Below are 19,008 nucleotides of genomic sequence, written 5' to 3' on the forward strand. Positions count from 1 at the left end.
GGATCTCAGAGTGAGGTGGGCTAGGGGTCTGTAAAATGGATGTTTTCGTATCTACGTCATTCAGCTCATTTTCCGTTAGTAGCATTCTACGCTATTCCAAACTGACCTACTCACTATTCAAAGCTCTCGCGCATGAGTCGGATATCTTTCGGCCCCGTACGACAACATCCACCCACCAACCTCACACCCGCATCATACCACGCGTTGAGTCCCTCCTTTGTAAACTTACAGTCTTTGTCATCATTTTCGTGCCATTCCTTGGTGGTGCCATCATAAATCTCACCCGAATTAGGGTACACCAAAAGCGGGAGTGTCCCACCCACCAAGCCCTTGAGGCTCTGAAGCAACGCCGGCACCATGGCAAGCGAGACGCAGTTACCACCGATGGCAATCAAAGAGACAAGGGGCTTCTTAGCAAGGTAGCTCACCACCTCTGCGATAGGAGTGCCGTCACATATCTGGGTAGGCGAACGGTAGTTGAACGAAACGTAGAACGGCTTGCTGACCCCCAACGCTTGGGTCATCTCCTCAAGCAACTCCATACACACTTTGAACTCAACCACGTTGGGAAACGTCTCGAACGCCAAGAGATCCACGTCTCTGTTGTTCAAAAATGTCACCAAGCGCAAAGCGTGGAATCTTTTGAGCTCCGCCGCCGTTACTGATCCGTAGTCACCGGTGTACTCTGCTCCATTGGCGAGATACGCCCCGTAGGGTCCAATGGCAGCAGCCACGAGGGGCCTCATTCTCGGGGTATCGGGGTTTTCTCCCACCCACTGGTCAACCGCAGCCACCGCACAAGCGATACTCTTATCAAAGATGACAGCACACTTTTGGGGGGTGTCAATGCCAAAATCTGCCCCGTGTTCAAGCAAGCCGAGCTCCAGAGCCTGGTAGGACGAGGTGGTGACGATATCTGAACCAGCAGCGATATAGGAATAGTGAATGCGAGTGATGATCTCCGGCTGCAGGATGAGAGTGAGACCTGACCAGAGCTTGTGATGCATCGCGGGGGGATGGAGTAATTCGAGCTCCGAGCCCAAACCGCCATCAAGAATCAAGGGCTTGGAAAGCTGACGAAGAGAGGTCGCGGTGAAAGCCATTGGTTTAAGAGGATTGATAGTGCACGACAAGTTGGTGGGGTCAATGGATACAGTAAAACTTACCGTGCGGTGGAATAAATCTCTTGTTTTCGAAACCAACTTCAGTCTAGACTAATCGATCACCGAGGGCTGCTGGGGGAATACACTTGTGCCATCCTGAGCAGGCTAATAGATCCGGTCATGGCTCAACATGCAGGACTATACTATGAATAAGCGTCACCTGATGAATAACACGTGACATATATAATTCTTCCCGGATCTCCTAACGCTCAGCGCGTCAATATAACCCAGAGGAACGAGCTATTTGCGATATTAACGGATCTTTAAGTTGTAAACTGGTTATTGTTTCGTGAGCTTTCAGCTTTCCTTATCCTTGGGCGGATGGTGTCTACTCTGTATGTATCCATCGGTGTAGTGGAAAACTGCACTCGGCTGGCTACTCCAGTCAGAGGATCTCGGCAATTCAGTCCTTATTCCAACATTATATTTTAAACGAAGTAAGTTTCTATGGACCTGATTCTTTAAAGCGAATTAGGAGGTTCGGCCCAGTTCTTTTCGGCTATCCCCCACAGATACCCGAAGCGAAAGTCCGGGGCATCTGTACAGGATTTCTCACTGAAAAGCTCGTTAACATAACCCAAGGTCAATTGCAAGATACCTGGATACATTGTGTTTATCCCCATAAACAGCCAAAAATGTCCAATTTCTACTTTCAAATTGATCCATTAGCTCACTCGGAACACACTGCTATTATTGGAGGCGTCAAAACCTACTTCTACGGCCTTTCCAAGCTCGCGGACGTGGCTCCATCTCTGGACGTCCTCCTCTTCTTCTTGATGCACGGTAGAGGCGAATCGCATATTGCCAGTCAAAGTGTGGCATTTAGATTGATGACCAAGTGGTATAGCGCCGGTCAAACTACCCCATTGGTGTGCATCACCATCGATAACCCCAACCATGGGGCCAGGCTCGTTGATGACCACGCCAACAATGCCTGGAACAAGGGCAACCAGAACCACGCCTTGGACATGGTCTCCATAATCGACACCACTGCGAACGAATACGCTATGTTGGTTGATTACGCCCCTGCGTACATCTCGACTCTTTTATCTCTGGAGGGTGTGGCTTCCGATGCGTTTTGCTTCAGAAACGTAGTTTCAGGGATCAGTTTAGGGGGTCATGCGACTGTCCGTTTTGCCCAGAGAAATACTGCCAAGGTGGAGGCGATTGTACCAATTATTGGGTGCACTGATCTTTCTAGTTTGTTGCTCAACCGCCTTAGAAAGACGTACAAGACTGAGTTCGCGCACTTGACCAACTTTGGGTTGTGGAACGTGCTCTACGAAGAGTTGGAACTCTCGGCAGAGGATCAGGTAAAATACCCGAAGCGGTTCCATGATTTTCTTGCGGAGAAGGATCGCCAGGTGATGGAGGAGTTTGGAAACACGCAGACCAAAAAGTTGTTCCTTTTTGGGGCGGATGATGTATTGGTTTCGGAGAAGTATTCCAAGTTGTGGTTGGAAAACCATCCAGAGGGGCTACAAAGTTTCAGCCTTTCGGGCGTCGGTCACACCGTGACAGAGGAGATGGTGAGCCATATCCAGGTCTTTTTATCCCTGTTGGGCTGATATTAACGAGGGTCCCTGCGTGGCTCAAGTTCAAACCGGATAATTTTGTCTGTAGTTAGATGTGAGTTGAATGCCATGTATTTCGCAATCGATTCTCGAAGCATTTACGAGCCAAATTAAAAGTGTACACACAAAACTTATAAGGAATTCTATGAATGAACCGCCTTAGTGTTGGGTCTGGAGTATGCATAAACCACAGGTTTTCAGCTTTTCAGAGATTGAAAGACCTGGAAATGGGGAGTTTTGGCAGAGAATATAAAAACGATCGAGCTATTTACGACAAGCATTTATATCGTTATTTTACTCAGACATGCATAGTATCAAGATCCCTATTTCACTGTAAGTTGACATATATGTACACTCCATGAGAATTCAAACTGCTTTCTACAAGCTTTATGTTCTGAATCTCCTGGACTTTTAACTGCCAAGTCATGAGATGTATATAAAATGTATTGGCTTTGGCATAAATCATCATCCAGATAGACTTTGTTGGAATACGAAGCGTCAAACCCTGTGCATCCTGTGCTGCTCAACCCATATTTCTTGGAACCAGACACCTCGAATACATAGGAATTTGATCATCTAAGTTTCAGTTTATGTAAAAATATACTACATTAATGCACAGATCCGACAACCCTGGAGCTTTCGGATATATAACGCTCAAGCATTCTTAATCAACCCTCGCAATCCCTTCCACTTCCCCCATAAGCTTCCGTCGTAGCCCGCTCGGTTCAACCCCTCCACAAAGCCCCATGCGCGCGCGTCGCTCGCGATCGGGTAATCCAACGGCGCGGGGATCTTGGTCTTGATACCCGGGAGGCGGTCGTAGCACACACTTTTGGCCACCATCAACCCGAGAAGGCCCTCCTCGCCACCAAACTTGCCGTATCCCGAGCCGCCAACGCCGCCGAACGGCAACTGGCAAAGATAGTAGGTGGCAAAGTCGTTGATTGCCACATTCCCCGCACGGAGCTGGTTTGCAATTTCGTTGCACTTGTTCCAGTTACCACCAAAGACGGAGGCCCCGAGCCCGAAGGGCGTGTTATTCGCGAGTGTCACCGCGTGCGCGGCAGAGTCCGCGCGCATTACCACACAGACGGGTCCAAACACCTCTTCCTGCGCAATCTCCATGTGCAGCAGTACGTCGACTAAAAGTGTCGGCTCGAAGTAGTGTCCCTGCGGGTAGTTTGGGTGTTGGTACGCGGCACCACCGCACACAAGGCGCGCGCCTTGCGCGACCGCGCGCTCGACGAGGGTTTCGATGTGTGCGAAGCGGTTATTGGAAATGAGCGCGCCCATGTCGATGCCCTCGAGCTGATCGATGTCAGAGCCCAAACGGAGCTTGGGGATGCGCTGTGCGAGGGTGTCAACCAACGCGTCGTAGGCCTTGCCGACAGCAATAACACGCTCAATGCCGATGCAGTTCTGACCCAGCGACTGGAACGTGCCTCGCATGACTATCGAGGAAATGTCCGCAATGCTTGCGACGTCGTCGAGCACGATGAGCGCGTCTTTGCCACCAAGCTCCACCACCACCGGTGTGAGCGTTTTGGCGGCAGCCGCGAGTACGTGATGCGCAACCGGCTTGGAGCCGATAAACGTGATGTGTGCAAGCTGCGGGTGCGCGGTCAAATGGTCTGCGTCTTCCGGCCAGCAGCACACCAACTGCACAAGGCTGGGATCGTGTCCGCATACCTTCAACGCCATCTTGATAATTTCAATAAAGTACTGTGACGACCACACTACCTGCTCGGAGCACTTCACCACAATTGCATTCCCGGTAAATATCGCTGCGAGAACGGGACCCATGAGGTTGTGGAACGGATAATTCCACGAAACCATCGACGCCACCACTCCCATCGGCTCGTAGCGTACCTCGGCACCCTTGTAGCCCATGAGCGGGTTCGCAGCGCCGGGACGGCGCGACACGCGAAGCGTCTTTTCGCCGTACTTGATAATCCAGTTGGCCTTTTCGAGCGTCACAAGGATTTCGCCCATGGACGCATCGACCATCGTTTTACCGGAGTCACGGCATGCAACGCGTGCGATCGACGCCTGGTTTTTGAGAATGTAGTCGCTAAGTGTGCGCAACACCTGGCGGCGCGCGGCGAACGTTGTGTGTGCCCATTCCTTCTGCGCGACACCCGCCGCCTCGATAGCCGCGTCGATCTCCGCGCTCGTGGTTGACTTAAACTGTCCAAGGTGCTGGCCCGTGGCAGGGCAGTAAGACTGGATGAAATCTGGATGCGCGGCATTGCGGATGGAAATCGGGCTGAGGCGTTTGCCCTTCCAATGGGGCTGGGCTTCGTCGGGCACGGGCACTACGATCTTCTTCGCAGACTCCAGCGTTGGCACGGAAAAGTACCGTTTGTACGCAAAGTAGGTTGTGGCAACTACAAGAATAACGGTGGCCGACACCGATAGCTCTATTGAGTAGATTGAAATGGCGTGGGGCATTGTTGTGTCTGGTGGAATGGGTTGAGAAGGCGGGGAAGTGAAGCTTTATGGAACGTGCCGCTTATATAGTAACGTGAGCCGCGGGCTGCATATTTGTTGAGCGCTGTCGCGCACGACTTTGGTGGGGGTATCGGCAAGCTGTCGTAATGCACGGATTAAAAGTGGTTAGAGCATGATCTCGAAAGCCTTAGATATACACCTTTACAGGAAATTGGGCGCTAACAAAACGGTGATTTATGCCTGGTAAAGGTATGATTCCAAAATAACAGTGGAAAAGACGAAAATATAGAGAGATTGAGAAACATAAGACAATTCGTAGTGAGGTCAGGGGGAAGATGTGTGATTAAAAGTCAGATGTAATTCAAAGCAGAAATTTAATGCTACACTTCGGAACCTCCACGGTACTTTCGGCTGCTGACTTCAAAGCTGGGGCAGTTCAACTATGTTCGAAATTATCAATGTTGTAAGTCAAATACTCTTGCCTTACTGGATACAAATAGAAAGTCCAAATCAAGGTGCCCAAAAGGCTGTTTCCTTGGCATGCTATTATTCGAATGAAACTAGTCTGCCTCGAGGAAAAGTGGTGAACTGTCAAGAAAAATCTCTGGTAAAGTATAAAAGTTCATGGAATCAGCCAGTACTGATCGCAGAGAGTCCTGGGTAATCAACATAAAATAGCAGGCGTGAAATATAAAAAATAAAGTAGCAAAAGTGAGCCAGAGCAGTGATGGAAATAAAACGAGTGGGAATCAAATAGTAAGTTTCTGAAACTGGCTGAGAACCAATTGGGAATTCCGGTGAATATAATTCAAGAGGGAAGAGGAAACGGACTCAGTGGAGGTTGCACAAAGATTTAAGGAAAAGAGACAGGAATAGGAGATGTGACTCAATCCATAATTGTAATTTCCGAGCCTCGTCCATCAGTTCTATCGAATGGTTTAGAAGAGCAAAGATAGAACCAGTACCAGCCAAGCTAGGCTTAATGGTGCTTCACGTGCTAGAATGCTTTATGCCTCTCCCAAAACTTCTCATGGGTATAACATGCCCAAGTCCTTCGCTATGCCGCATCCGCACTTTTATGGATCACACCTACCATCGTCGCCTGCTCGCCCAGCCGGACAATCCTCCTCCCATCCGCATCGTTCTTCACCGGTACATCCTTGTTCTCCAACGCGTGCTGCTTCCACACCTCCTGCTGGTGACTCCCCAACACTGCTACGCGCATCGTTGCGAGCAAATTCTTCGCGGCGTTCGAGTGCGAGTACACCGCGCCATTAAATGCAAGCGTTGCATCCTTCCCGTTCGATGTCTTGACCAACGCCACGCCACCCGGATGGTCCTCAACAAACGGCGTCACGTCGTGCACGATACCCAGAATCACCACAAGCACGCGCTCGTCCTTTGTCTGCTCTGCTAAGCTGCGGAACGTAGCGGGGCTGATAACCGGAAGCTTATCGAGCGGGATACCCCAATTCAAGCGCGCACGCGTGCTGTCCAACTGCTTCTGCATCTGCTGAATCTTGAGTTGCTCCACAATGGCGTGCGGCGACACATGCAAGTCCCATGCGAGGTTGAACTGGTACAACGCAAGGATGAACCATTTGGCGGGGTCAAAGTCGTACCAGTTGACGTTTCCGCAGCGGTAGTCGCGGGGAAACGCATGATGAAAGTTGTGCATGCCTTCGCCAAACGTGAGCACGTTCCACAAGGCCAAATCGCGCAGTGTGGTGGTGTCCCCAAAGGTCTGATATCCCAACGGACAATGGCAGAGCGAGTTCTGGAGGAAACTCACCTGTTGCACGAGAAACATGCGTACCATCCCGATGTATACTACCCCAGCAATCCAGTCACCCACGAGCCACCCGAGAAATGCCGGAACAAAGATCCCGGAGAACACAAACATCAGCCAGTAGTGGCGGTCCTGCCAGGCAATAAGCTCTGCCGTCACGATATCGGTGCCTTCGTCATCCTCCGCGGCAACAGCCGCCTGGAGCTTGAGGTGCGGGTTGTGCAAGACCCATCCGGTATGAGCCCAAACGTAGCCTCGCTTAGAACAGCACGGGTCACGCATGGGATCATCCGTGAATCGGTGGTGCGCACGGTGCATCGCGACCCACCAGCGGATCAGGCCAATCCCCGCGGACGCGCCCGCGAGCGCGAGCACACGCCCTACCGTGTGGTTTGTGCGCCATGCGCGGTGCGCACACAACCGGTGATACCCCGCGGTGATCGCAAGCGCTGAAAGTACAAAGTATGCCGCCGCCACATAGAGCACCGGGCGCGGTGGGTGCGGCAGCACCGTGACATGCCAAAGTGCTGCCGCGGGGAGGAGCACCACCGTGAGGAAGAATGTGGACTTGAGCGTCCGCCGCTTGCTGTTCCACCAGCGGAGCGAGAGCCGAGTGAGCTTGTGGTCGGGCGATGTGCGCTTCGACACCTTCACTGACGGACCCGCGTGTTTAATCTTGTTAATCTCTTGAAGTTGGCTGTACGTGTCGTAGCCGGCCACCGGGATCGTGTCTGACATGGTTTGTGTGTGCTTCGATATGGTAGGTTTATGGCAGTGCTTAGAACCTGCTAGAAAATGCTCTTCGTTTGTCTAGAAAGGACGGCGTTGGTGTAGGGAGCCAACCTTAGAAGATGAGCACGCGATGAAGGAGGTATCTGACGGGTATCGACGATTTGGCGAAATAAAATATGGTGTATCAAGCTCACAAGAGAATAGGCTATGGATATTAACGTGAGATAAGCGCTTGTCACTTGAAAGTCTTATAATTTGGGGTATGGGCTTTAGTAGATGCCAGTGGTGAGCACTGATCGAAGTAAGGCTGGAGACTGTTATGGTACTGGTCACACTAGCTCAGAGAGTCACGACTATAAAGTGTTGGAAGCTGCGGCGATCTTTGTTGAGCGTTGTGGAGAATACGGGTGCGCTGTTGGGACGCATGTTCGGCATGATAAGATCGTAGACGCCGCCATCCGCAGTGCAAAGGATACAGGACGAAAATTGGTTGTGAGCGGGATGGCTCTGACTCTTTGGTGAACATATACACTCCGCTTTATGAAATTCCAGGAATTTTCACGCGAGCAGAGTCGCCAATATGTTACGAATATATAAGAAGCATGATTTAAACACCCTGGCTAAGGATCCGTTTCTATATTCAACGATGGGGAGGAATCCTCAGCCTTACAAACTACTGTATCGACATAAATGTACTCTGTAACGAATGGTGAAGAGACTTTCCGTCGATGTTAAGAACAATCTTTATTTTGAAGTTTCCTCCGAAATATTTACATAGCGGTTCAATTTAGATAAGTAGTTAAGTATAATTACCAGAAGTGGGCTGGATAATAGAAAATAAGCATATAGTTTGTTCTTCATTTTCGGTTCTCATGACTTTGAGTCAAAGGTCCAGCTATGACTAAAAGCGCTGATATCCACAACCAAGCTTTTACCCACTAGACTGGGGGGAAATAGCGACAGCTCGCAATTCCACCTAGCACTGCGCCTAGTCTCGTATTTTCTATGAAAGACAACCAGCGTTAATGATACCAATTTTATAGAGGAAAGGTAAGAACACGAAATGGGTTTCCGGGCATTTTAAATATGTAATGTTACCATTTACAGTGTGTAAACTATAATAGCGGATAGTAGAGCTAAATTCAATATAAATTAACCAAAAGAGGTGATGAGTTTGCCAGATCGTTTCATTATTCTGGGCATGCCAGCACGATGCGTTTACTGGTCCTGAGGAATTACTCCATAACGCTATGCCCGCCATATCATGCGCCGAAAGCTGAATCTTGGTCAACCCAGGAAAGAACTGATGTTATATCTGGTTTATCGTCTCTGGTGCTGTGTCACGTACTCTAGTAAATTGTGCCATGCCCCAACACTCCTTATTAGCGACTTGAGCCTTGTAAATACCTTTCTCAGGCACCTCTCGTCTAGTGATATTCAATGTAATGGGCCAGCCTTTCCTGACCACTGCTCTGTCCCGTAGGATGCACAGGGTTACTTTTCAAGGGACTACCGCTGATCAACAGCTCCTCTTTACCGTAGTACCACTTGGCTCGCATAAACCCTAACGAGAAGTTGAATACCACCACCGCTGCAAAAAACACAGCCACGAGAAGCAACGTCTTCCAGCCCATGGGCTCAAGCAATGAGTGTACCATGAGCCCGAGCACCTCTGCCGCAAGGCTGGATCGCACAGCCACGTGGTCTGGGTCTCTCAGCATGCACTTTTCCCAGTCCTCGCATAGTTTCTTGAGCCCCGGTAGAATCGTCTCTGGTGCGCAGCGGTTTTCGTGGTACAGGCGGCGGCACAGCTCGCTCTCCACACGGACGCCCTGCAACGCTAGCTGGTACTTCCCCTGAATGTCCTCGTTGATGGAATTAAACACAGTTACGAGAATGTAGCAGCCATAGAGCGCAGCTGCGGTGTTGAGTAAAAGCTGGAAGTACAGGGAAAGTATGTACGGTACCCGTTCGTGGGGGGACGACGACTCCCACGGCGACGGGAGACTGGGCTGGGCATTGTAGTAATGGTGATGGTGCATCTGGAGCTGCACAGGGCCATCAAAGGGCCGTTTTGTATCGTCCTCAGAGTCCGTATCGTAGTCCTGGACCCGGGGCTTTCGGCGTAGCTTCAGAGAGGGGGTGGCCGCATCAGTGAATTCCATTGCTTTCGATTCCAGGGAAGCCCTGCTTTTCTGATTAACTGTGGTTTTGGAATCCTCAGCCTCACTATTATCAGCTAGAAAGACTTCAGAGTCTGTTTCTGACGTTTTAATGCACACCACAGGATCTGACCTGGGCTCTGCTGGGGTCGCAAGTTTGACTCCTAACTGCGAAGGCGTGCTGAACGCATTCGTAAGCGTTTTCATGAACCCGGAATTTTCTGAAAGGGCTTTGAAGTCAATATCTTGATGTATTTGATAGTTAGCAGCCACGGGGTAATCTTCGTCCATCACCAAATCCCCGTCGTGGTCATTCCTGTACATCTCCAAGCTGGTGTCAACTTCCATCATCTCAGCGTCGTCGCCACCGAGCGAAAGCGACGCAAGAAGCTGCCCCTCAAAGTCGTTTGTATTATATCCTAGCCGCTCCATATAGAATATTGTCGGAAAATAACGAATCAAACTCTATACCACGGGCTTCTTAAACGATGTTTACTTGTCCTCATCGCCGCGCCGCGCGCCCGATCCCTGCGGCTCAAAAATATTTTTACGTTTTTCATCTGCAATTTTTCAGATAGCAGCTAAAACCCACTCACTCATTACCCTTAACAGCCACCAAATGCCGCCATCCAAAAGAAAGAGAACCGAGAAGCAGAAGGACTTTAGAGTGAGTAGCACATTTATCCCCTGCTATGCAGTACTAACCCCCCGCAGAAAGCCAAGTTGAGGGTTGGTAAGACCAATCAGCCAAACGCCAATGCCACAGACACATCTTTCACAGCCAAAACCATCTCCTTGCCCTCGCAATCTATCAATTCCGGCCCTAAGACCGACACCATTGACTATGCCCATCAGTTTTCCTTGCTCAAGCACCATTCCAACGTCACCCGCAAGGAGATTGTACTCTACCTCAAGGCGCATATTCCTGCGTCGCCGACCGTGTTGACCCTCCTTATCACAAACACCATCCCCTTAATCCTCGATCAGTCGAAAATGGTTAGAGCTGCGACGGTGGAACTCCTTACACTCATCCAGACAGAAAAGCCCGAGTCCTTGGGTTTGTTCGTGTCGAAGATAATGCTCTTCATCCACTCGGCCATGACACACATCCAGCCGAACGTACGCAACGACTCTACCAAGTTCTTGAACATTCTCTTGATGCCCGGCGGGATTACCAGTGCAGTGGTCATCAAGGAGCACTGGAACAAGACTTTGAAGTTGTTCTGCCAGCTCTTAGACTGGTCGTTGGAGGTGAAGCTGAACTCGGTTGCGATCAATAACGGGGCAACGTCGCTCGCTTCTTCTGACTCTAAAAAGGCCCGTATTGGCCATTTGAACACTCTTTCCCGGGTTTTGGCCTTGGGGTTTGTTGAGGACCACGCGGCCAACAAGACCGACGAGTACTTCAACGCCGCCAACGGGCTCCACCCGTTGACCAACAAATATTTGATGTGCACCACCGCGCAGCCGTTTGCTTCGTTAAAGCTCTTTGCCAGAGAGATGGCCTCTACCTCCAGTGTGGTTGTCGGTGATGGGAAGTACACCTTGAAGGACTTGGACTCGGTTTCTTCCGAGGACTACGAGACCAGAATTAAGCTCTTGAAGGACATCTTCTACAAGCACATGGCCAGAAACTTGCATGTGGCGGTTAAGGAGGGTGGCGATGTTGGAAGAGAAGGAAAAAACGTATTGAGTTTCTTGAAGAAGTTGGAAGAGCAGGGCGACATCGAGGTTGTTCAACCGGAGGATGTTGAAATTGAGGCGTATGTTCTTTAGTGTATTTTATTGTAATATAAGTGATTTCGGAATTTGTTGAAAGGGTGCTAGAATATGGATCTCCATATAATACCACATACCACGGTGGTATCTTGCGGAGTAAGCCTGTTCCTTACGGGCAACACCCAGAAGTGATTACATTATAGGAGAACCAGATATAGCTCTTTTCAGAAAGCCGATTGTTCTATATTTGGATAAACTATAGTCTATACACGGCTAACCCATTGTATTTTATTAAACGGTTATTTCGTTCTATTAGATTTCGCTTTACTGACTGGAACGCACTGATATACGAAGCTAACGCATCATGCATATTAAATATTGAGAGTGACAGAAAAACCCTCTCCGCGTATCTACGTCAAAACAACCACTTAGAATCTATGTACAACAAAATCGCCAAGATTTCCCCGGTAAAGACTGTCCTAAAGCTCAATGCTGTCCTTCCAAACTGGAAAGTAGCTGAAAATGGAGCATCTTCCTCACTTTCCCGATCCATCGTGTGCAAAAACTTTGAAGACACATGGGCGCTCCTCACCAAGGTGTCGATGCGGGCGCACTTGCTCGGTCACCATCCCACTATCACCACCACCTATAATAAGATCAGTTTCAGGTTAACAACGCACGACTTGGCTGAAGCAGGCGGGGAGGGAGTCATCTCAGACGTGGATGTCAAGTTGGCGAAAAAGATCGATGAGTACGCGGGCCTGTTCTTGAGGGAAGACAGAGCTTAAGCGGTTTTTGCAATGGCAGGGAGAAACGTGAATTTCATCTCCGATGCCGTGACTGATCAGAACCGGTGCATGTCACTAATGCTGCAGGTAATCTCAAAATATAGGGAACCACACCCAACCGATGAACTAGAATCCACTGGTTGGTTTTTTTCCCTGTATAATTCGATTGCAATGCTTGCTAAATACATGATCTTTGAGATCATATCTGCTTTCAATAGACTTGTAATAGCCTCCTGTGGCAACACCAGATACCCTCAGTGATAAAATGACTCAGTATTGAGTATCAGCGATTACTTAATGGCCAGTGGATCCGAACATAGTTCACCCAGGCTTAAATTACCCCGTACTTTGGATTTATATCCACACGTAATTTTCTATGGCTTCGATTTACGTTGTTGAATAAGTTAGAATGGGTTTGAATAAATATGACACAAAGAAAGAAATAAATAGGATGAAAGAATGCTGGTAGTGTAAAATGGATAGCAGTAGGTTATGTTCCGAGATAATCAGTCACGGAACAGCTCCCTCCACCATAGTTTTACTTTGTTTAGTCAAAGTTGGCTGGAGGAGCGCTCTTGTCAATGTGAGATCTGTAAATTTCAGCTTCCTCTGCGTTTCTAGCACCGAGCTCTCTGGCCAACCCGCCATATGGGTAGTTTCTAGGCATCGCAATCTTACCATCGAACAAGAAGGACAACCCGTAACAAGCACCGGCAAAAACACCGACGTAGGTTAAGAACCATCTGACAGCCTGTTTGTCGGATGTAGTGGTGTAGACGTCGGCGGTCCACATCTCGTAGAAGTCATACTTATCAGAGACTGGCTCGTTGAAGTTTCTGCGGTTCTGCGGATCGTCCCACTTGGCGTATGGGCTTCTCAACTGGTAGTAGTCCTCCTGGGTGGCCTGCTGGGTGAACTCCTTAACGGCTGGCTTGGTGGCCTTGGCTGGGGCAGCGTGGGAGTTGAATCTGGCCAAGGAAACAGAACGGACGCTTGGTCTGGCAAATCTGGCAAGCATTGTGTGTGTGTGTTTCGAGCGTACGAGAAAGGGAACCTGAACTTGTACCGTTTATACATAAATGTCTGAAGCGTGCCGTAATAAAATTGTCACTGATTGGGCAGAACCGAGCGGGAGACAACGCTTACGGCGCACGGAACACAGACACATTGAAAAACAGACTCTCGGTATGGGCACGACGCATGTAGCTGTGGGGCAGACGAGCAGGGTGACTTGGAAATGGAGCTCAAAAGTGGGTTGCTCATGGGGATTTAATAAGACATGTATCTCTCTTAGAGAAGCTCAAATAAATAAAATAAAATAAAAACATATTATACAAATGGGCCATCAGCTATGTATTACCTATTTTTTTTGCTAACGAAAACCCCCTCCCGTAAGTGTTAATTCTCTCCACCACCGTTGGAGCCAGCTTTTTTTTTCCTCTTCAACGCCACAAGCCAGCTTTATAAGATTTTTAGTTCTTTCGGCTTCAATTGATTGTTTAAATTTCCCGCTAATTGAATATCTCCCAATTTCCTGCTGACCGTTTCTCATTTTCCAGATATTTCTCATCCACCTACGTAGACGTGCCTCCCTTGTGCTGAAGCGTCACGTGAACTAGTCTACACGCGCATGCCGTGAATCTACTCAACTGAACCGAGGCCCCTGATTTCGCTGCTCTCCGATGGATCTTTACGCCGATCAACCCAATGCTCCCAAGTCCGAGTACTCCTATCCACAGCACCCTTTACATCATCACATGCACGTCTGACTACTACCGGCAATCGACACTCTGTGATCGTAAGCAACCTGAAGCTGACGGAACTGACGTGGTCGTGGGTGGCGATTTGCCTGGTATCCACACGCCCGACGCGTAGAAAGCTCCCGAACAAACGCTCTGCTGCCCTGTATTTTTCTCCATCTGGCCCTGCACATATTTCGTTTCTTTCAGATCACCCGTGCCATTCCCAATTTAACAGAGCCACTTGCCGGTCCAGCCACCTATATTTTCGAGCGTCTAGCTACAGCATTATCATGCCACAACGTGTAACCCTGGTACTGTCCAATGGCGACCCCAAGAGACGGAAATTAGACACTGAGGACCTTATACAGACACACAAAGACAAGCTCGCGGCGATTGTGTCACGCCACCAGCTTCTCACCAGCGAGTTGTTCCATCTCCGCTACTACACATCACTCCAAAACTGGGATCCGCGGATCAACGTCTCCGAACCCAAGGAGAACTTTGCGTATTTCCTCGAGCAAGAGCTGTTGCTGTTGAACTGGGTCGATGCGCGCGCCCTGGACCATCTCCCGTTGCGGTTGCAGCGCAAGTTGAAACAGACACAGACCGTGAGTGTTTATGAAGCAGAAATTGAGTCGCAGGCGAGAGGTCTCCTGTTACAAATGATTGGCGAGGAAAGTGAAGGCAGAGCAGAAAGTGAAGAACAAAATGAAGAACAAAAAGATGAAGCACTTCGGCCCAAACCCAAACAGCCTCCATCCAGAAAATCTAAACGGAAGATCGAAACAATTGAGAGCAGTGAGAGCGGAAGTGATGACGAGAATATTCCCCTGTTTCCTCCGTTCAAGCTCCATCTCAACGTGCGGGTCCACCCGGCACCGCACTTCCATCCCCAATCGGTCTTGGTGCCCCAGCGCAGAGACACGCCCGCAGCCTCGGTGGAGGCGTTTCTCGACTCCTTTCGCTCGCTCGACGAAGACGTGACGGAGGAGCAATACCAGGAACACATCGCAACACAGAGCTCGCTCATCTCCAAGATCAAGGCGCTGGTGTACGACCCCACAGACAACACCCTGGGAATGCTCAAGATCGGAGACGATGGCCGGATCCTGAAGATGGATCTTCCAGCGAGGTTCCAGGACCCCATAGTCACCGTTCCGCAACTCACGAATGCCAACGCGTTCCACGCATCCCATAACCGAACCCCGACCCCGTCGGCTGCGGTCACCCGGACCTCTCACCACGACAACCTCCTCACCCATGCACACACCCAGTCCGTGATTGTCCACAGGCAGCTGCGGGCCCACATCGTGCGGACGCGGAAGATTGCCCAGATGATCACCACATACCACCGACGGAAGGTAACCGACCACCAGAGAGAGGCACAGGCGAAGGAGCAGCGGGTGCGGACGCTTGCACGAACCACTGCGCAGCTCGTTAGAAAGCGCTGGTCGTCTGCCGAGAAGGCTTGGCGAATTTTGAAGGATCGGGAGGATAGAGAGCGCAAGGACGAAGAGGGTCGCAAGGCTTTGGGCGAGATTTTGGAACGATCTCGGGTTTTGCTCGAAAAGCAGCGCGAGAGGGTGCCAACACATGAGATACGTGATGAGCGGAGCGACTCTGGCAGCGATAGCATGGATAGTGACGATGAAAGCGAAAGGGACAGCGACGATGAGACCCCAGGTCTTGCGGCATTCTACAGCAAACCACCTGTTGCGTCACCCACCCCCATTGACGACAGCACTCTTCTCTCCTTTGACACCAATCAGATGGCGATTGTCAACGAAGAGTACATGAAAGGTGGCTCTTCAGATTCCGATTCAATGTCTGACAGTAACAGTAGTGGGTCTGGGAGTGAACCTGAAAGTGAGCCTGAAAGTGATAGTGGCAGTGATGAGCCCTCGACCCTCGCTGGGTTGTATGGGACGCCAGCACCTGCCCCGCCCACCGAGGATGAGGTTTCCCGTTTGATGGAACTTACAGAAGAAGAAAAGACAGCAATATCACAGCAGAGCTCGTACGACGCTGTATTGGACGATTCCACGAGTGATAGTGACGGAATGGACGAGGTTCACCAGAGTGACAGTCATCTGGACCAGAGCGATGAAGCAGAAATGCCCAGACTGGCCACGCCGGGAGAAAGGATCGTCAAGGACGTGCCGTTGCCGCTGTTGCTTCGTGGAACGCTCCGTGAATACCAAAAGCAAGGTCTCAACTGGCTTGCGAGCCTCTACGCAAACGACACGAACGGGATCTTAGCAGACGAGATGGGGTTGGGGAAAACGATCCAGACAATCTCTCTTATCGCGCACCTCGCATGCACGGAGGGCAACTGGGGCCCTCACCTCATTATCGTACCGACGTCGGTGATGCTCAACTGGGAGATGGAGTTTAAACGGTTTGCGCCAGGGTTCAAGGTGATGACATACTATGGGACGCCGCAGCAGCGTAAGGAGAAACGACGTGGCTGGCAGAAGCAGGACAGCTTCCATGTGTGTATCACCTCGTACCAGCTCGTGTGCCATGACCACCAGGTGTTCCGCAGACGGCGTTGGGAGTACATGATCCTCGACGAGGCACACAACATCAAAAACTTCCGCTCACAGCGCTGGCAGGCGTTGCTCAACTTCAACACGGCAAACCGCTTGTTGCTCACAGGGACGCCGTTACAGAACAACATTGGCGAGCTCTGGTCGTTGCTCTACTTTCTCATGCCGTCCAGCAAGTGGTCGCAGGCGATGCCCGCGGGCTTCGCGAATCTCCAGGACTTCCAGGCGTGGTTCGGCAAGCCTGTGGATCAGTTGATCGAGAAGGGCACCCAGGACTCCGAGACTAAGCAGACCGTGTCCAAGCTCCACCAGTTGCTCCGCCCATACTTGTTGCGCCGCTTGAAGAAGGATGTGGAGAAACAGATGCCGGGTAAGTACGAACACATCGTGTACTGCCGCTTGCTGAAGCGCCAGCGCTATTTGTACGACGAGTTCATGTCTCGCGCCGCCACCAAAGACACCTTAACGCTGGGCAATTTCTTGTCGATCATCAACTGCTTGATGCAGTTGCGCAAGGTGTGCAACCATCCAGATTTGTTCGAGGTGCGGCCCATCGTCACTAGCTTCGCCATGCCCGAGTCGGTGGTCAGTGGCTACTCCATAAAGGAGGTGGCCGTGCGGCGCTTGTCCCGAGCCGCCCCCCAGGTGGATCTCCAGGCTGTGAACTTGTGTTTCACGGGAAACGAAGCGCTCACGTCGCAGATGGCGGAAAAGATCTCGCGGATGAAACCGAATACCGTACTTCAGGGGGAGTGCGACAAGCTTGACGAGGTACTCCAGGGCAAACAAATGGAGCCTAGCTACGGCGACCTGAGCTTGTACTACAGGTACGTCAAGCAACAGGAGCAGGTGGAGGCGCGCGATCATTTGAAGCAATTGCTCTATATCAATGGCCTCAAGTGCGATAAAGCACCTGTCTACGGTGCGAATCTCGTCAAGTTGGTCACGTTGCCTGTGCTGCCCGTACAGACCTTGGCTCAAACATTGCCCGGCCGGTGTCTCCAGATGGCTGACTCGATCGAAAAGTACGCGTTTGCTACGCCGCCGGTAGTGGCGCTTGACATGACACACAATGTGCTCACGCCCGAGCTTGAGGCGGAGTTGGTGGACCCACATTCCGCCGTCCAGAACCCATTCCACCAAAGCCAAACCAAGCTTGCGATTGCCTTTCCCGACAAGTCACTCTTGCAGTACGATTGCGGGAAGTTGCAGAAGTTGGCGGGCTTGTTGCAGGAGTTGAAAGACGGAGGCCACAGAGCGTTGATCTTCACGCAGATGACAAAGGTGCTTGACATCTTGGAGCAGTTCTTGAACATTCATGGGTATCGGTACCTGAGGCTTGACGGGTCGACCAAGATCGAGGACCGCCAGATCTTGACCGACAACTTCAACAAAGACACGCGCATCACGTGCTTCATCTTGTCGTCGCGGTCCGGTGGGTTGGGGATCAACTTGACCGGCGCTGACACCGTCATTTTTTATGACTCCGACTGGAACCCCGCCATGGATAAGCAGTGCCAGGACCGGTGCCACAGAATTGGACAGACCCGCGACGTGCACATCTACCGGTTTGTGTCTGAATATACCATTGAGTCGAACATCTTGAAGAAGGCCAATCAGAAGCGCGAGTTGGACAATATTGTCATCCAGGATGGTGACTTCACCACCGACTACTTTGGCAAGTTGTCCGTGAAGGATCTCCTTGGTGACGCCGGCCAGGGGCTTGACGAGAAGCCGTTGCTCGAAGGTGGAAACATCGAGAATGTCTTGGCCCAGGCCGAGGATGCGGAAGATGCTGCCGCCGCGAATAACGCTATGAAAGAGGTTGAGCTTGACGACGAGGACTTTGACGAGGATAAGCAGTCGAGCGCCTCCAGACCCCAAACCCCTGCTGACGACTCCTCGGCGGTGGCAACTCCTGCTCCCGACATGGTCGAGGAGATCGAGGTGGACGAAGACTGGGGTCACGTCGATGAGTACATGCTTCGGTTCATCAAGGACGGCCATCTTTGGGATTAGTTGGATTAAACATGTACAGAGAATGAAGTTGTAGGGTGTAATTATAACGATCTGGTATTTATGTCTTTCTGGGTCACGAGTGGTGGTTTATTATGGAGCTGTGTTAAGCACTGTCAAATCATACCAAAGAGATACAGGCCCCAGCACTCGACTTTGGCTGGGGGCTTTGTTGACGTTTCTAAGTAAAGCGATTATTTATAGCCTGTCGGTAGCGTAACTAAATGGCATCTAACACGGGTATCTGTAAGTCGAAAACACGACGGGGATTCCTCGGCTTCATCCCCACATTGGATATCGCACCTACCGATTTCAAAATGTTA

The 19,008-nt window shown here is 50.6% G+C and overlaps 9 protein-coding genes across 9 annotated transcripts; 4 read left to right on the forward strand and 5 right to left on the reverse strand.

Moving 5' to 3' along the window:
• Positions 1-24: 24 nt before the first annotated feature.
• SAM4 (S-adenosylmethionine-homocysteine S-methyltransferase) lies at positions 25-1,389 on the reverse strand. Its single transcript, XM_019132303.1, has one exon. It carries the CDS (start codon positions 1,101-1,103, stop codon positions 114-116), a length of 990 nt encoding a protein of 329 aa, XP_018987071.1. The 5' UTR covers positions 1,104-1,389; the 3' UTR covers positions 25-113.
• Positions 1,353-2,945, forward strand: BABINDRAFT_111016 (uncharacterized protein). Its single transcript, XM_019126838.1, has 2 exons — positions 1,353-1,600; positions 1,746-2,945. Exon 2 carries the CDS (start codon positions 1,799-1,801, stop codon positions 2,729-2,731), a length of 933 nt encoding a protein of 310 aa, XP_018987072.1. The 5' UTR covers positions 1,353-1,600; positions 1,746-1,798; the 3' UTR covers positions 2,732-2,945.
• Positions 2,946-3,391: 446 nt separating this feature from the next.
• Positions 3,392-5,188, reverse strand: MSC7 (meiotic recombination directing protein; the record flags this gene model as incomplete). The annotated part of the gene is made up of 1 exon (XM_019131628.1): positions 3,392-5,188. The coding sequence occupies one exon, from the start codon at positions 5,186-5,188 to the stop codon at positions 3,392-3,394; it is 1,797 nt and encodes a 598-aa protein (XP_018987073.1).
• A 1,057-nt stretch (positions 5,189-6,245) lies between these two features.
• On the reverse strand, positions 6,246-7,715 carry BABINDRAFT_165270 (acyl-CoA desaturase; the record flags this gene model as incomplete). The annotated part of the gene is made up of 1 exon (XM_019130316.1): positions 6,246-7,715. One exon carries the CDS (start codon positions 7,713-7,715, stop codon positions 6,246-6,248), a length of 1,470 nt encoding a protein of 489 aa, XP_018987074.1.
• A 1,117-nt stretch (positions 7,716-8,832) lies between these two features.
• BABINDRAFT_159990 (uncharacterized protein) lies at positions 8,833-10,345 on the reverse strand. Its single transcript, XM_019127997.1, has one exon. It carries the CDS (start codon positions 10,301-10,303, stop codon positions 9,137-9,139), a length of 1,167 nt encoding a protein of 388 aa, XP_018987075.1. The 5' UTR covers positions 10,304-10,345; the 3' UTR covers positions 8,833-9,136.
• Positions 10,346-10,487: 142 nt separating this feature from the next.
• Positions 10,488-11,677, forward strand: BABINDRAFT_58382 (uncharacterized protein; the record flags this gene model as incomplete). The annotated part of the gene is made up of 2 exons (XM_019132304.1): positions 10,488-10,538; positions 10,586-11,677. 2 exons carry the CDS (start codon positions 10,491-10,493, stop codon positions 11,645-11,647), a joined length of 1,110 nt encoding a protein of 369 aa, XP_018987076.1. The 3' UTR covers positions 11,648-11,677.
• A 350-nt stretch (positions 11,678-12,027) lies between these two features.
• PHHB (4a-hydroxytetrahydrobiopterin dehydratase) lies at positions 12,028-12,618 on the forward strand (the record flags this gene model as incomplete). The annotated part of the gene is made up of 1 exon (XM_019126912.1): positions 12,028-12,618. One exon carries the CDS (start codon positions 12,028-12,030, stop codon positions 12,376-12,378), a length of 351 nt encoding a protein of 116 aa, XP_018987077.1. The 3' UTR covers positions 12,379-12,618.
• A 140-nt stretch (positions 12,619-12,758) lies between these two features.
• On the reverse strand, positions 12,759-13,423 carry BABINDRAFT_174361 (uncharacterized protein). The gene has a single exon (XM_019130960.1). The coding sequence runs from the start codon at positions 13,394-13,396 to the stop codon at positions 12,926-12,928; it is 471 nt and encodes a 156-aa protein (XP_018987078.1). The 5' UTR covers positions 13,397-13,423; the 3' UTR covers positions 12,759-12,925.
• A 650-nt stretch (positions 13,424-14,073) lies between these two features.
• Positions 14,074-18,921, forward strand: SWR1 (chromatin-remodeling protein). Its single transcript, XM_019127998.1, has one exon. The coding sequence runs from the start codon at positions 14,411-14,413 to the stop codon at positions 18,686-18,688; it is 4,278 nt and encodes a 1,425-aa protein (XP_018987079.1). The 5' UTR covers positions 14,074-14,410; the 3' UTR covers positions 18,689-18,921.
• Positions 18,922-19,008: the final 87 nt, after the last annotated feature.

Source organism: Babjeviella inositovora (genome assembly GCF_001661335.1).
Source record: "Babjeviella inositovora NRRL Y-12698 unplaced genomic scaffold BABINscaffold_2, whole genome shotgun sequence".
Classification (NCBI taxonomy): Eukaryota; Fungi; Ascomycota; class Pichiomycetes; order Serinales; genus Babjeviella; species Babjeviella inositovora.